At 51.7% G+C, this 15,014-nt stretch overlaps 2 protein-coding genes across 2 annotated transcripts; both read right to left on the reverse strand.

The window, feature by feature from the left end:
• Positions 1–433: 433 nt before the first annotated feature.
• On the reverse strand, positions 434–7,446 carry btr02 (bloodthirsty-related gene family, member 2). Its single transcript, XM_061303901.1, is given in 7 exon segments — positions 434–969; positions 1,131–1,157; positions 1,227–1,405; positions 1,447–1,658; positions 1,728–1,785; positions 6,920–7,198; positions 7,289–7,446. Coding segments are annotated over 7 exon segments (1,449 nt in total).
• Positions 7,447–13,137: 5,691 nt separating this feature from the next.
• LOC133170772 (GTPase IMAP family member 7) lies at positions 13,138–14,379 on the reverse strand. The gene is made up of 2 exons (XM_061303903.1): positions 14,361–14,379; positions 13,138–14,138 (listed from the first exon to the last, which is right to left on the reverse strand). The coding sequence occupies exons 1-2, from the start codon at positions 14,377–14,379 to the stop codon at positions 13,138–13,140; spliced, it is 1,020 nt and encodes a 339-aa protein (XP_061159887.1).
• Positions 14,380–15,014: the final 635 nt, after the last annotated feature.

Raw genomic sequence — 15,014 nt, forward strand, 5'->3', positions numbered from 1 at the left:
AGATAGATAGATAGATAGATAGATAGATAGATAGATAGATAGATAGATAGATAGATAGATAGATAGATAGATAGATAGATAGATAGATAGATAGATAGATAGATAGATAGATAGATAGATAGATAGATAGATAGATAGATAGATAGATAGATAGATAGATAGATAGATAGATAGATAGATAGATAGATAGATAGATAGATAGATAGATAGATAGATAGATAGATAGATAGATAGATAGATAGATAGATAGATAGATAGATAGATAGATAGATAGATAGATAGATAGATAGATAGATAGATAGATAGATAGATAGATAGATAGATAGATAGATAGATAGATAGATAGATCGATCGATCGATCGATCGATCGATCGATCGATAACGAACGAACGAACGAACGAACGACGGCAAAGGATTTTTGCCGCCATTCCCATCAGATGCTGCAAAAAGCCGAGCTAATGACGAGCGGCTGTGCATTCTTGCCAGCGTGCAGCCGGCCGGGACAGAAGAAGGGGTGCAGCCTGTCTGTGAAGGTCTCGATGAAGGTGTAAATGTGGACACCCGTGTCGGCGCAGTAGAATGAGACATGACCTTCGGCGTAGTCCACAAAGATCCCCACTTTGCGGGGCCTCTGCTCCAGCGCCAGCACAACATCCGGAGAGTCGTTGACGACGTAGCGTCCGTCCGCCTTCAGGCTGAGAGTCCAGAAGCCATTGGTGGGGCAGACGCCGAAGCGGCCCTTCCTGTTGATGGAGCTGCGGACGGCACCCAAGCTCCACTCTGTCTTCTCGCCACCTCCCAGCCACCTTCCGCCGCTGAAGCGCTCCTCGCCGAGGACATTCGCTACGCGCTCAAAGCGTTTGGGGTAGTCCGCCACCTCGCGCCGCTTGTCACTCTGCCGCACCTCTTTTCTGTCGTTGGAGAGCCACAGAGTGGGGTGGGCCGTCTGGGCGCTTAGATTCACGTCCACTGAAACACTGGAACAAAGGCAGGCAGGTCAAAGTGCTGGAGCGGGGAAGGAAACGTGTCTAATTTGGCAGGTTTTTTTTCGAGGGGGGGCGGGGGGTGGTGTAGAGTCTGATTGAAAAGGACTCGAACACAAATTTGTGTCCATGCAGATAAAGACTCACCAAAGTATCTCTCAATTTGTTTCAGTTCTGCAAGTAAAAACAAGATCAATGCCAGCTTAGCGTCAGATGCTCACTTTAGATGCGTTCAAAACGGACCTGATTTGGACAGCCTGTTGACCTCCGCCTTTATCTTGGCCATAATTTCCGACAGCGCTATCCTGGTGACCCCGAGACAAGGGTCGCTTTCTAGGGTAATCATGGACCAATTCTTAAATTGGACCGGATGTCCGGGACGCGCAACATTCGGGAAGAGACACAAGGGCTTTGGGCGGGCGCTCAACAAACGTCTCGGTTCGCTCACGGCGGCCGGCAAGACTTACTTTTTTCAGGTGTCAGGGAGTCAGGTTCGGCAGTCTCCTTTGTCAGTTGCCCAATCTCCAGCTCCTTCACCAGGCTCTCTACTTTCTTCTGCTCGTTCTTTTGGCGCTCCTCAATGGCCGTCGCCACCACCTTGTGGCTCTTCTGCATGGCGCAGACCAGGGCCGAGAAGACTCTCTAGCTCTCGCGCACTTCTCGGCGGTAAAAGTTCTGATTGATCCGCACAAAAGCATCAGAAATGCCATGCAGTAATTATTTGGCAGTGGCCTTCAACTTTACCTTTCGGAGCTCAAGAGAACTCTTCAATCTGTCAATCTTCTGCAGCCTCTCCTCAATGCTCAACATTGATCACCTAGAGCAGGGGTGCTCAATACGTCGATCGGGATTGACCAGTCGATCGCCAAGCTACTACTGGTTGATCGCATGACGTTTAAAAATTATTTTTTTTGCTGTATGCTAGAATCCAGCCCATTGCTTGATTGACATACAGGTAGGCCTGTCGGGAGGCAATCACAGTGAACCGCACATGCGCAATAGACAGTGACTACAACCCCTCACCGCATGTTTAACGGCCGCGCACAGACAAACCACCAAAGTTTATAAGCTAATCAACGCACATTAGCGTTTTTCTTTTTTCTTTTAAACAAAAGAAAGTTTATGACCAGGGCTGTGGACTCGGTCGGATTTTTGCACCGAGTCCGGCCTCTTGAACAGGAGTTCGAGTTATTTATTATTATCTAAATAATTACAACAGTTTTGTGATGGCTTTGTCTTTATTAAACATATAAACGAATACAATAAACAGATACTTTCAAGTTTTAATAATTAATTACCGTTTTTTTCCGTATATAGTGCGCAATATTTTACTAATTTATTGTCCTAAAATCTGGGGTGCGTATTATACATGGGTACAAAGAAAAAATTTTTTAATTTTTTTTTTTTTTTTAAATAAAGTCATGGTACAACAAAACCAACAACAGGACTGACCGACAAAGTCGTGGAACAAAAAGACAGGGTGACATTACCAAAGACAGGAACAGAATGACAGTAACACATGCAATGATCCAACGGTGAGCGAGGGGCAGACAGGACTTAAATACAAAACACGTTACATCGATTGAGGTGACACAGGAAGAGCGGGGTGACACGAACAGAAACTATGGCAACCTAGACACATAGCAAAACTGGGGACGAGACATGACAAATCTACCCCGAAATAAAACTCACCTTTCTTCTTGTTTGTTGTCAATCGCGCATCGCATTCAGCCATCCTGCCCAACACACTTAGTAAAATTCATAATTGACGACACATCGTTTGATGCGATGGTGCAATCCTCGATGGTGTGTTATTGTCAAATATTGTTTGTTTTTTAATCTCCATCGCGGACCGGACGTCATACGGAGGCCGCCATTACAGATGCGCAGAACGGTTGCGCAAGACACGTCAGCTATATAAAGAGCGAGAGTTCAGTTCTCCACCTATTAGTTTCAATTCACAGTTTAATTAGCAGTTTCAATCAGCAAATAACAAAATGCGTATTACAGGTAATATTTTATTTCACAACACTTTGCCTTGTTCCTTTCGTCTCTGCTGTTCATTTCAAACACGCTCCATACGACCGCAATGCTCTTGTATCAGACGCTCGCTCGATCACCTGCTAGTTTGCCGTCTGTCACAATGTACCCTACACAAATCCGAAACATTTGTTGCGGCTCCGAGTCACGACGAGGGGCAAGTTTTGGTTTCCAAGGGTGTTTTTATTCCTCTTCAACGTCTCTCCCATACAGAGCCGCCGTGTGCGCACGGAGCGCGGTGGTGCGTTTAGGGGCAGTCGGAGAAATCAACACCAACAAAAGAAATGACATCCAGCCTAGTTAAGACCATACCAAAGACTTTAAAAATGGGACCCATTGCCTCCCTGCGTGTGTGACGATCTTTGGGACTTAAAAAAAAAAAAAAAAAAAAATATTAAAAAAAAAATTAAAAAAAATTCATAAAAATTGGGTGCGTATTATACATGGGTACAAGCTTTTTTCCAGCATCAGCATGCCATTGTTAGGGGTGCGTACTATACATGGGGGCGCACTATACACGGAAAAAAACGGTACACCATTATAGCTCAGACATTTATCTAAACACAAATAATTAGTGACGACCCCACAACTATTGAAACATCAATGATATAAGCTGGGTGACATAATCGTCCTTGACATTAGTACATAATGTGAACATTAGCCTAAGTGCAACTCAACGTGGCCGCATTGATCGTAACTTACGCTCCGTTTCCCCCCCCAAATCTAGAGGCAAAACATTGTTCTCTTGCTGCTCCCGGTGTTGTGCTTGATTTGGTTCCCCCGTGAGATCTTGTTCCCCCGCGCACGCCTTATTTGGAAAGCGAAAAACCGATGTCGTACGGCGTCAGCACTATGTTGTTTTCATTAAAAACATGAAGAACTCACGTTTGCGTCAGTCAATTTTAATTTTTATAAAGGATTATTCTCATTTGATGCCATCCGCGTTCTGCCATTGAAGCGGGGTGCATTCAAAGACCAGTCGTACAGACGGAACACTCATTCACTTCACCAAAACGGAACAATATGATTACGTGAGCTCTTTGCATAAACCTCGATGTAAAGAAACTCCTCTTTTTGGGTACAGGCTACAAGGAGTATATATTACAAAGGAGACTTGTGATCATCATTCATCCATCCATCCATTTTATTTTATTACTCAGGTATTTTCAAAGCAAATTAATATTGTTGCATTTATTAATTTGCTTTAACATGACAGCGCAATATAATTAAAAGCTGACACTATAGCAATGTCAAACGTGTTCATTTAAGAAAAAGCCACACACGTTTTGTGATCAAATCTTTCATAACGAGAATGATTTAAGTGAATTGATTTTACAATTTTTATCCCCCCTCCCCACCATCTGTCACTTTGCTTGGGACAAAAGGAGCCTTCAGAACTGAAATTTCTTCTCAATTATTCATTCAAATCAATTCACTCAAATCATTCTCGTTATGAAAGATTTGATCACAAAACGTTTCCGTCTGTACGACTGTAGGCACAACTTATTTAATTAAAGGTTATCAACCTGAAATACGATCTACATCACAACCTTAATTGGGACCTACCGTTTTTTTCCGTGGATAGTGCGCAAAATCTAACTAATTTATTGTCCTAAAATCTGGGGTGCGCATTATACATGGGTACAAAATTTTTAATTTTTTTTTTTTTTTAAAGAAAGTCATGGTACAACAAAACCAACAACAAGACTGACCGACAAAGTCGTGGAACAAAAAGACAGGGTGACATTACCAAAGACAGGAACAGAAACCACATCATGACAGTAACACATGCAATGATCCGACGGTGAGCGAGGGGCAGACAGGACTTAAATACAAAACACGTTACATCGATTGAGGTGACACAGGAAGAGAGGGGCGACGCGAACAGAAACTATGGCAACCTAGACACATAGCAAAACTGGGGACGAGACATGACAAATCTCCCCCGAAATAAAACTTGAAATCACCTTTCTTCTTGTTTGTTGTCAATCGCGCATCGCATTCAGCCATCCTGCCCAACACACTTAGTAAAATTCATAATTGACGACACATCATTTGATGCGATGGTGCAATCCTTGATGGTGTGTTATTGTCAAATATTGTTTGTTTTTTAATCTCCATCGCGGACCGGACGTCATACTGAGGCAGTATAACTGTGCATGCGCACTATGGATCCGATGCGCAGAACGGATGCGCAAGACACGTCAGCTATATAAAGAGCGAGAGTTGTTTTCTTTCTATTAGTTTCAATTCACAGTTTAATTAGCAGTTTCAATCAGCAAATAACAAAATGCGTATCACATGTAATATTTTATTTCACAGCACATTGCCTTGTTCCTTTCGTCTCTGCTGTTCACTTCAGACACGCTCCATACGACCGCAATGCTCTCGTATCAGACGCTTGCTCGATCACCTGCTCGTTTGCTGTCTGTCACAATGTACCCTACACAAATCCGACACATTTGTTGCGGCTCCGAGTCACGACGAGGGGCAAGTTTTCCAAGGGTGTTTTTATTCCTCTTCAACGTCTCTCCCATACAGAGCCGCCTTTTTCACGTCCGCACGCCTTTTTTACATGCGCGCACGGAGCGCGGTGGTGCGTTTATGGGCAGTTGGAGAAATCAACGCCAACAAAAGAAATTACATCCAGCCTAGTTAAGACCATACCAAAGACTATAAAAATGGGACCCATTGCCTCCCTGCGTGTGTGACGATCATTGGGACTTAAAAAAAATAAAATAAAAAATAAAAATTCATAAAATTTTTTAAAAATTCATAAAAATTGGGTGCGTATTATACATGGGTACAGGCTTTTTTCCAGCATCAGCATGCCATTTTTAGGGTGCGTATTATACATGGGGGCGCATTATACACGGAAAAAAACGGTAAATGGAATGTAAACTGGAACCCAATTAAAGGAAAACTAAATGAAGATTGGAGTTGTCCCTTTGCGTTCTTCAGACCAGGCTTTTTTTCAAGTTTAAGCAAGAATTGGGTGAAACATTGACATAACTTGACAGTCATTAAGGAGAGTTTTGTCATGACCAGGGCTGTGGACTCGGTCGGATTTTTGCACCAAGTCCGAGTCCGAGTTCGGCCTCTTGACCAGGAGTCCAATCAATTGTGCCCTGTTTATGACCATCAAAAATGAGTGGGGTTGCTGGATCAAGTAAGAAGCCAAAACCCTAACACTTTCATACGGAATGGGAGTTGGACTTTGGAGTTGGACTTTTCTCTCACAATGTCATTTTCTAAGTGCGTTACAAAAATACACGCACTATATTATTCATTTATTCATTTATTCATTTATTCATTTATTCATTTATTCATTTATTCATTTATTCATTTATTCATTTATTCATTTTATTTATTGTAGTGGGTAGATCTTTGTGACTTGGTCATTCTAAAAGTAGCTCGTAAGCTGAAAAAGTTTGAGCACCCCTGACCTAGAGCAAGAAACAAAAGATGGGTTCCTGACAACAAGGTGGAACAACTTCTTGAAGTAAATCCGAGCATCACTTTTATCTGTCTGTACACTAGCTGGCCACTTCCTGGTCCGTAGAGGATGACATTAAAGTGACCGGAATCCAGGAGTCTGAGAAGGCAAAAAAAAAAAAAGATTGCATTTGCGTCTGCCAGCCCATTGCCAGGCCCATTGCCAGTTTGTCGCCAGCATGAGAGGAATGTCCCAGTTTTGAGTAAGAAGAACAGCTCGTCCGCTCTTTGGCTTTGGAGGCGCCTGAAGATGCTGCACTTTAGTTTGCTCTTTTATGCTTTTCTCAAGTGAAAAGGGCTTTTGGTTGACATGTGCCCTGCATTGGGCTGGCAAGCAGTCCAGCTTGCACGGCTTTCTCACCCCAGTGAGGGAAGAAGCCACACGCAAAGGGGAGAGATGCATTGGAAAAGAAGAAGGCACCTTCTCCTGCAGCGGCTCCTGCGGTCTGCTCTTGTAACTGTCGGAGATTTGGGCCAGGACGCGATTGACACTGAGGTCGGTCCTGTTGGCGAAGAGTCTCCTGCAGCGCAGGCAGTACGTGGACCGGTGTTGCGTCCAGTAGTGGCAAAGGCAGGCCAGGCATAAGCTGTGCCCGCACGGGGTGGTGACTGGGCCACTGAAGACCTCCTCGCACAGAGAGCACAGCAGGGACTTCTCATGGAGGAGTCCGACGTGGCTGCTGTCGGGAAAGGTCCAAAAAGGTTGTCAGCGGCGTAGGCACCGTCCTCGCTGTTCGTCACCTCCAAATGATGTTGCGACGGCCCCTTACTGGTAATTCCTCGGTTGTGCTCTGACAACGGACGCCCCGTTGTGCTGGCTACTGCCGTGGTTCAGATTGAGCTCCTCCCCACCCAGGAACAAAGAATGGAGGGCCGCAGCTGTTTGGAATGTACAAAGCATATGGACCAACAGGTCCATGCCACACATGCGGGTGACGTATGACAAAACCCTGCTCTGCTCGTGTTATGTGCAGTTGTCTTCTGGCTGGTTGACAAGTCTGGCTCACAAGTCTGCTCGTACCTCCCCGCAGGGTCGAGTTCTCAAGTTTCCAAGGTGTGTTGCCTCATTAAACAAGGGCGCTCTGGACTACAACAATGAGGGGAGGGGCCTCGACAAACAACGTCGCCCTGGACTAGAACAACGAGGGGAGGGGAATCGTCAAACAGCGGCGCTCTGGACGAGAACAAACTCCACGTGAAATGGGGGGGCGGCTTGAATTTTCATGATTTGAAAGATCATTTTAAACATTTCTCCAGTTCCAATTTGCTAACAAGGGTCTCGGGTGCGGTGAGTGCAGTTCACTGTCACGTACTGGCGCCACCTGCGACAGGACCACGCCCCCCCCATCAGCGGAATCGCCGCCACCTGCCGCAGCCGCATGGACAGCGCTATATAAACGCCGCCAGCGCAGACCCGATTGTCCGTCTGTCCCGAGATGTTGTGTCGCTCTCCGGTCCACGACGATCTGACGTCAGTGGAGGATTCGAGGAAACAGAGGAACCGCTTGTTCGTCGAAGCAGATCGCCGATCCAGCTCCGGCTCCAGCTTTGCCCACCTTACCCCCTACCCGCAATACACCTCTTTATCGTCACGCACTTGGCTGTACTCTCCAATCCCTTACAGTACAGACAAACCATCGCTATGCAGCCAGCGGACGATGAGACGGCATTCGCCCGGCTGGAGCGAACCGAGACCGCCATTGGCAGCCTATCCGCCGATATCCGGAATCTAATCGGGGTGGGCCAACGGCAACAGCAACAGCAGCAGGAGATGGCCCAAGCCCTCCAGAGGTTGTCGGTGGCTGCGCCCCCGGCTGTCGCGGCACCCCCGCCCCGCCCATCGACCGAGGCCGGGAGGCTCGCGGACGTTCCGGAGCCCCGCCTCGGCAACATTGAATGATTCAGCGGAGATCCCAAGCACGTGAGGGCGTTCGTAACTAACTGTCGTATAATGTTTGATCTCCAGCCCGTCACGTTTGCATCGGAGGCTGCAAAAGTCGGGTTCGCCCTAACCCACCTCACGGACAAGGCGCGGCTGTGGGGGCTGGCTGAATACGAGAGGGGGGCCCGGGCTTGTGACACGTTTGACGCATTCGCGGAGGAATTGCTCTGCTTGTTCGACCTGGGCTCTGCCGCCGAAGACGCCGCCGAGGAACTGGCGACGCTGCGTCAAGGTAGCCGATCGGTCGCAGATTACGCCCTCAAGTTCCGAACCCTGGCCGGAAGCAGCGGGTGGAACGAGCCGGCGCTCGTCAGCACATTCCTCCACAGTCTCGCGGGGTACATGAAGGACGAGCTGGTTTCCCGCGATCGGCCGCGAGCCCTGAAGGATGCAATGAACTTGGCGGCCCGAGTAGACCGGCGGATCCGGACGCGGCGGCGCGACCGGGAGCGGAGGTCCCTGCAAAACCCGCCAACCGCTCCACCCGCCGAGCCCATGGATCTGGGTGGGGGGATCCGCGTGAGCTCGACCAGCACAGGCTCTTCCAGTCCCAGTACGCTCACGTTACAGGCACGTGTCCAGCTCTCGGCGGGCGACCGGAACATGGCGGCCCTGGTGGATTCCGGGGTGGAGGGTAACCTCATGGACAGTCGCCTGGCACGCCAGTGGGGGATTAACTTCCTGCCTCTGAGCCCGCCCATTCCCGCACGCGCCATCGACGGCCGTCTGATTGGCGAGGTGGCCTTCGTGACTGAGCCAGTCAAGGAACTGCTCTCCGGCAATCACCACGAGACCATCCAGTTTTTTCTCCTTCCCCTCCCAGGACAGCAGCTCATCCTGGGGCACCCTTGGCTGCGGCAGCACAACCCGGTGCTGGACTGGGAGGTGGGGGTGGTTCGGCAGTGGAGCGAACGCTGCGATCGGACATGCCTGAGGGCGGCCACCAGCCCGCTCGGTGGAGCCCCGCCCAGGTACAGCCCCGACATCTCCACCGTACCGGCGGTCTATCACGAACTCAAAGAAGTTTTTAGTAAGGCCAGGGCCACCTCCCTTCCTCCCCACCGGTCTTACGATTGCGCCATTGACCTGCTGCCCGGCACCTTCCCCCCCAATGGACGCATCTACTCCCTGTCCGCTCCTGAGCGCCGGGCCATGGAGGAATACATCCGAGAGTCCCTGGCGGCCGGCATCATACGGCCGTCCTCATCACCTGCGGGAGCGGGGTTCTTCTTCGTGGAGAAGAAGAAGGGCACGCTCCGCCCGTGCATCGACTACCGGGGAATAAACGCAATAACCGTTAAGAACCGATACCCCCTGCCTCTTCTGTCTTCCGCCTTCGAGAGCCTTCAGGGTGCCACCGTCTTCACTAAGCTGGATCTTCGCAACGCCTACCACCTGATCCGCATCCGGGAGGGAGACGAGTGGAAGACGGCCTTCAACACCCCGAGCGGCCACTACGAGTACTTGGTGGTTCCGTTTGGGCTCACCAACGCCCCAGCGGTTTTCCAGTCCTTAATAAACGACCTGCTACGAGACATGCTGGACAAGTTCGTGTTTGTTTATTTGGACGACATCCTCATCTTCTCCCGCTCGCTCCCTGAACACATCAAGCACGTTCGGACGGTGCTACGCCGCCTCCTGGAAAACTCGCTCTACGTGAAGGCAGAGAAGTGCGAGTTCCACGCCTCCTCTGTCAAGTTCCTCGGCTAAGTCGTGCGCGAGGGATCAGTTGAGATGGACCCAGAGAAAGTGCAAGCGGTCACGTCATGGTCTGTCCCCGAGACACGCAAGCGGCTGCAACAATTCTTGGGCTTCGCAAACTTCTATCGCCGCTTCATCCGTGGGTACAGCACGGTGGCCGCGCCCCTCACCGCCCTCAACAGCCCCGCCTCCCCGTACAAATGGACGGAACGGGCAGAACAGGCGTTTCAGGAGCTCAAGAGGAGGTTCACGTCCGCTCCCATCCTCCGAGTCCCCGATCCTGACCGGCAGTTCGTGGTCGAGGTGGACGCCTCGAACGTGGGTGTTGGGGCGGTGCTGTCCCAACGCAGCTGCCAGGACGATCGCCTCCACCCGTGCGCGTTTTTTTCGCGCCGCTTGTCGGCCTCGGAGCGGAACTACGACATCGGCAACCGGGAGCTCCTCGCCATCAAGTTGGCCTTGGAGGAGTGGTGACATTGGCTGGAGGGCACCACCACGTCGTTCATCGTCTGGACCGACCACCGCAACCTGGAGTACCTGAGATCGGCCAAGAGGCTGAACGCGAAACAAGCAAGGTGGGCTCTGTTCTTTGACCGGTTTGAGTTCTCTCTCTCTTACAGGCCGGGTTCCCGCAACGCGAAGGCGGATGCCCTGTCGCGTTCGTTTCCTGGCGGGGAGGAGGAACGGGGTCCGTCTCCCACTATTCTCCCGAGCTCGGTGCGGGTAGCGGTGCTGTCATGGAAGCCGCATCACGTGACCAACCCAGTCCCAGCAACTGCCCGGAAGGTCGCCTGTTCGTCCCTGAGGGCCTGCGCTCGTCCGTCCCGCAATGGGCACACGACTCATACCGGGCCTGTCATCCCGGAGCTGCGCGCACGAGGTACGTGGTGGCACAACGTTTCTGGTGGCCCACCTGGCAGGTGGACACCAGCGATTACGTCAGAGCCTGCTCAATATGTAACCGCTGTAAGACCTCCACCCGTCCTCCAGCCGGGCTACTTCAACCCTTGCCGGTTCCCCGGCGTCCCTGGTCTCACCTGTCCATCGACTTTGTCACGGGCCTTCCCCCCTCGGAGGGGAACACGGTGGTCCTCACGGTGGTGGACCGGTACAGCAAAATGACGCACTTCATTCCCCTGCCTAAGCTTCCGTCCGCGAAGCAGACTGCGTTCATCATGGTGCGTCACCACGGCCTCCCACAGGACATCGTGTCGGACCGTGGCCCACAGTTTGCGTCCACCTTCTGGGCGGAGTTCTGCCGACTCCTCGGCGCAACGGCCAGCCTCTCGTCGGGTTTTCACCCTCAGTCCAACGGTCAAGCGGAGCGTCTGAACCAGGAGCTAGGTAGGTCCCTCCGATGCATGGCCGCCGGGGACCAGCGTGGGTGGGTCCAACAGCTGCCTTGGGTGGAGTACGCTCACAACTCCCTCCCCAGCTCGGCTACGGGACTGTCGCCCTTCCACTGCGTCTTCGGGTACCACCCACCCTTGTTCGCCCACCAGGAACGTGAAGCGGCGTGCCCGTCGGCCCAGGCTTGTGTCCGCCGTTGTCGTCGTGCCTGGGCGAGAGCCCGGACCGCTCTTCTCCGCTCTGTTTCAGGCTACGCCCGCCAGGCAAACAAGCGCCGGTCGCCGGCCCCAGAGTACAGAGTGGGCCAGCGGGTGTGGCTCTCGACGCAGGATTTGCTGCAGCGAGAGGGGTCCCGCAAGCTGGCACCGCGCTTTGTTGGGCCGTTTCCCATCCAGAAAGTGATCAGCCCGTCCGCCGTCCGTCTACTCCTTCCGGAGTCCATGAAGGTACACCCCACGTTCCACGTGTCCCGTGTGCGGCCCGTTTTTGAGAGCGCATTGGCACCGGCGACCGTGCCGCCGCCCCAGCTCGTCGAGGGGGGCCCAGCTTACGCCGTCCGCTCCATGCTCCGATCGCAGCGGCGCGGTCGTGGCTTCCAATACCTGGTGGATTGGGAGGGCTATGACGACGCCCACCGCTCCTGGGTCCCGAGCCGCTGGATCCTCGACCGTTCGCTCATCGCGGAGTTCCATCGCCGTCACCCGGACCAACCGGGCCCCCGGCGCAGATGGCCGAGGACGGTTGAGGGGCCAAAAGGTAAGCGTCCGAGGAGACCTTGTCCGCCGGTGCCGGAGCCCTCCGCCCCCGCGTCCGTCGATCCTGCGTCCGGCGAGGAATCGGACGTTTCGACGGCGTACTAACCCCCCCGCCTGGTCGTCCGGGTGGGTTGCCTTCCTCTGCCGTCTGATTTTTTTGTGTTTTAGTGCTCTGGGGACGTCGAGAGCCGTCCCTTGTGGGGGGGGTTCTGTCACGTACTGGCACCACCTGCGACAGGACCACGCCCCCCCTATCAGCGGAATCTCCGCCACCTGCTACAGCCGCATGGACAGCGCTATATAAACGCCGCCAGCGCAGACCCGATTGTCCGTCTGTCCCGAGATGTTGTGTCGCTCTCCGGTCCACGACGATCTGACGTCAGTGGAGAATTCGAGGAAACAGAAGAACCGTTTGTTCGTTGAAGCAGATCGCCGATCCAGCTTCGCCCACCTTACCCCCCACCCGCAATAAACCTCTTTATCGTCACGCACTTGGCTGTACTCTCCAATCCCTTACATTCACTTTACAGGAATCAGAGTCAGCTTTATTGTCAATTCCTTCATGCCAAGACACACAAAGAAATCAAAATTACGTTTCCCCTATCCCACGGTGACGAGACACAGTACACGATAAACATACAAGTAAACAACGCAAAATAAAAACAAGAAGGCACAAACAATGAGAGTGATGAATAAATAATAAATAAACAAATAACACAGTAAATAAGAGGAGCAAAACTGAGCAAGAGCGCACAGCGGACAGTCAGAACAAAGCGCAAAAGTACAGGACGCCACGCAGAAGGGGGGAGAGAGTTCAGGACCTTAACAGCCTGGAGATCACAAATGTGGGTGTTGTTTTCTTTGCACTCCGTCAGGGCCGAGGCGTGGCAAAGAAGCGATTGATGAAGATGGAGTTGAAGTCGAGTCTGGCGGGCGGCGCCACTCTGTCTTCCATGCGCTTGGTGGCCACCTGAGCGGAAGCCCCCGCCGAGGCGCCTAGCGCCCCGCCGATGAGGCCATACAACAGCATCCCTCCCGGGCCCTCGATAGAGCCAGCCAGCGTCCCTGTGACGGCCCCTGCCACTGCGCCTGACCCCACCCCTCTTGCCAGGGACGTCCGTAGCCAGCCGTTATCCACTTCGGCTTTGGCCCTGATCTCAGTGCCGTCTTTGCGGCAGTACCACTCATGTGACAGGCTCTCAGGATCGCTCCGGGCTTTCTGGTCATCGGCCACCGCCTTCTTCATCAGCCTCTTCTCCTCCTTCTTCACGCTGCGCTCGGCCTTGCGGAAGGTTCGGCTGGAGAAGCAGGCGCCGCCCAGGGAGGCCACCGTCCACTCGACTTTACGCAGCAGCTTGCGCTCATAGCTGCGGTCCCGCCAGTTCTTGCTGAAAATGTAGAAGCGGCCGCCAAAGTCCTCGATCAGACGCTTTAGGGGCCAGTCGGCGTTCTGCACGATGCCCGCTGAGGCGGTGCCGTCCAGGTTCTCGTCGTAGGCCAGCAGGACCACGCAGTGCCTCAAGCAGTGTCTCCCGAAGCGCCGCATCATGAGTTGCGGGGTCCTGATGTCGTTGGGCGAGATTTTCTCCATGTCAAAGGCCACCAGGAAGGCGTGGGGACCGGGCACCGACAAGCACTTCGACCTTCTCAGCTCCATCTTCCTCTTGACGCCAGATATGTCCTTATCGTAAAGGTTGGGGGCACTGATCAGGGCCACCCGTCGCCCCGACAGCTCCCCCAAAATCTTGCGGCTGCCGGAGATGCTGACGGTGTCCTTAGGGAACTCCTCCCGCCCCAGGATGGCGTTGGCCAGCTGGAATTGAGACGCTCCGCTGGTGCCCACCATCATCAGCCTCAACTCCGGGGAGGACCCTGTGGAAGAGGAATGGTGGTCACAAATCAGCACTTGCTTCTTCCTCTTGATGCCGAATGCTTAAGAGTACAAAAGCTCTGAAAATTGTCAAACAGCATATTTTCAAAGGTGGATCCAGACATATTCAAATAAAGCGCAGGCACACAGCAAAGACGTGTCTGCTGATGTTACAAAGACAACTGGCAAGTCATTTTGCCCCCACAGCCCTCGTGCAACCTTACCTTTCCTTCTCTTCTCCATTTGTGTTGTCAAACCTCATCTAGCAGACAACCATGCAAATTAAATGTGTCTGAGACCGTTAAGCCCCCCCCCACACACACACACACACTGCCACCACCCACCCCTCTCTGACCCTTTTTCTGGGTCTGCCGGATTGGGTAATTGGGTGCCAGATTTTATATGAAGTGGAAAATGGCCTCAGGGTGCAGAGTACAAGCAAGGCTGCCTGCACGTTTCATCACTTTTTTCATTATGACCACAATGGTCTGTTTTGTGTGACAATCAGCATTTCACCCATTTTTTGCGTACTGATTCTCTGACTTGATTCCTATTTGACTTCAGACTAAGTGAAATGAGCTTATTTCCCTGCCATTGCTTTTAGTGGCACAGTTCTTTGATATCCGTTCAGCAGACAGCTCTGGATAATCAATACTTCATTAAATGAAATTTGATCCTGCTCGGGTGCAACTCAAATGGTATTCTAAATATAGATCGGTGTCCGGTGAGGCGTCGCAGTGACACGCAATGACAAATCGAGGAATGAAAAAAGAAAGGCGTCCATATGACAATGAGTACCGTTTTTTTCCGTGTATAATGCGCGAAATTTAACTACCGTTTTTTTCCGTGTATAATGCGCCCCCATGTATAATACGCAC

This window comes from Syngnathus typhle, linkage group LG17 (assembly GCF_033458585.1).
Source record: "Syngnathus typhle isolate RoL2023-S1 ecotype Sweden linkage group LG17, RoL_Styp_1.0, whole genome shotgun sequence".
NCBI lineage: Eukaryota > Metazoa > Chordata > Actinopteri > Syngnathiformes > Syngnathidae > Syngnathus > Syngnathus typhle.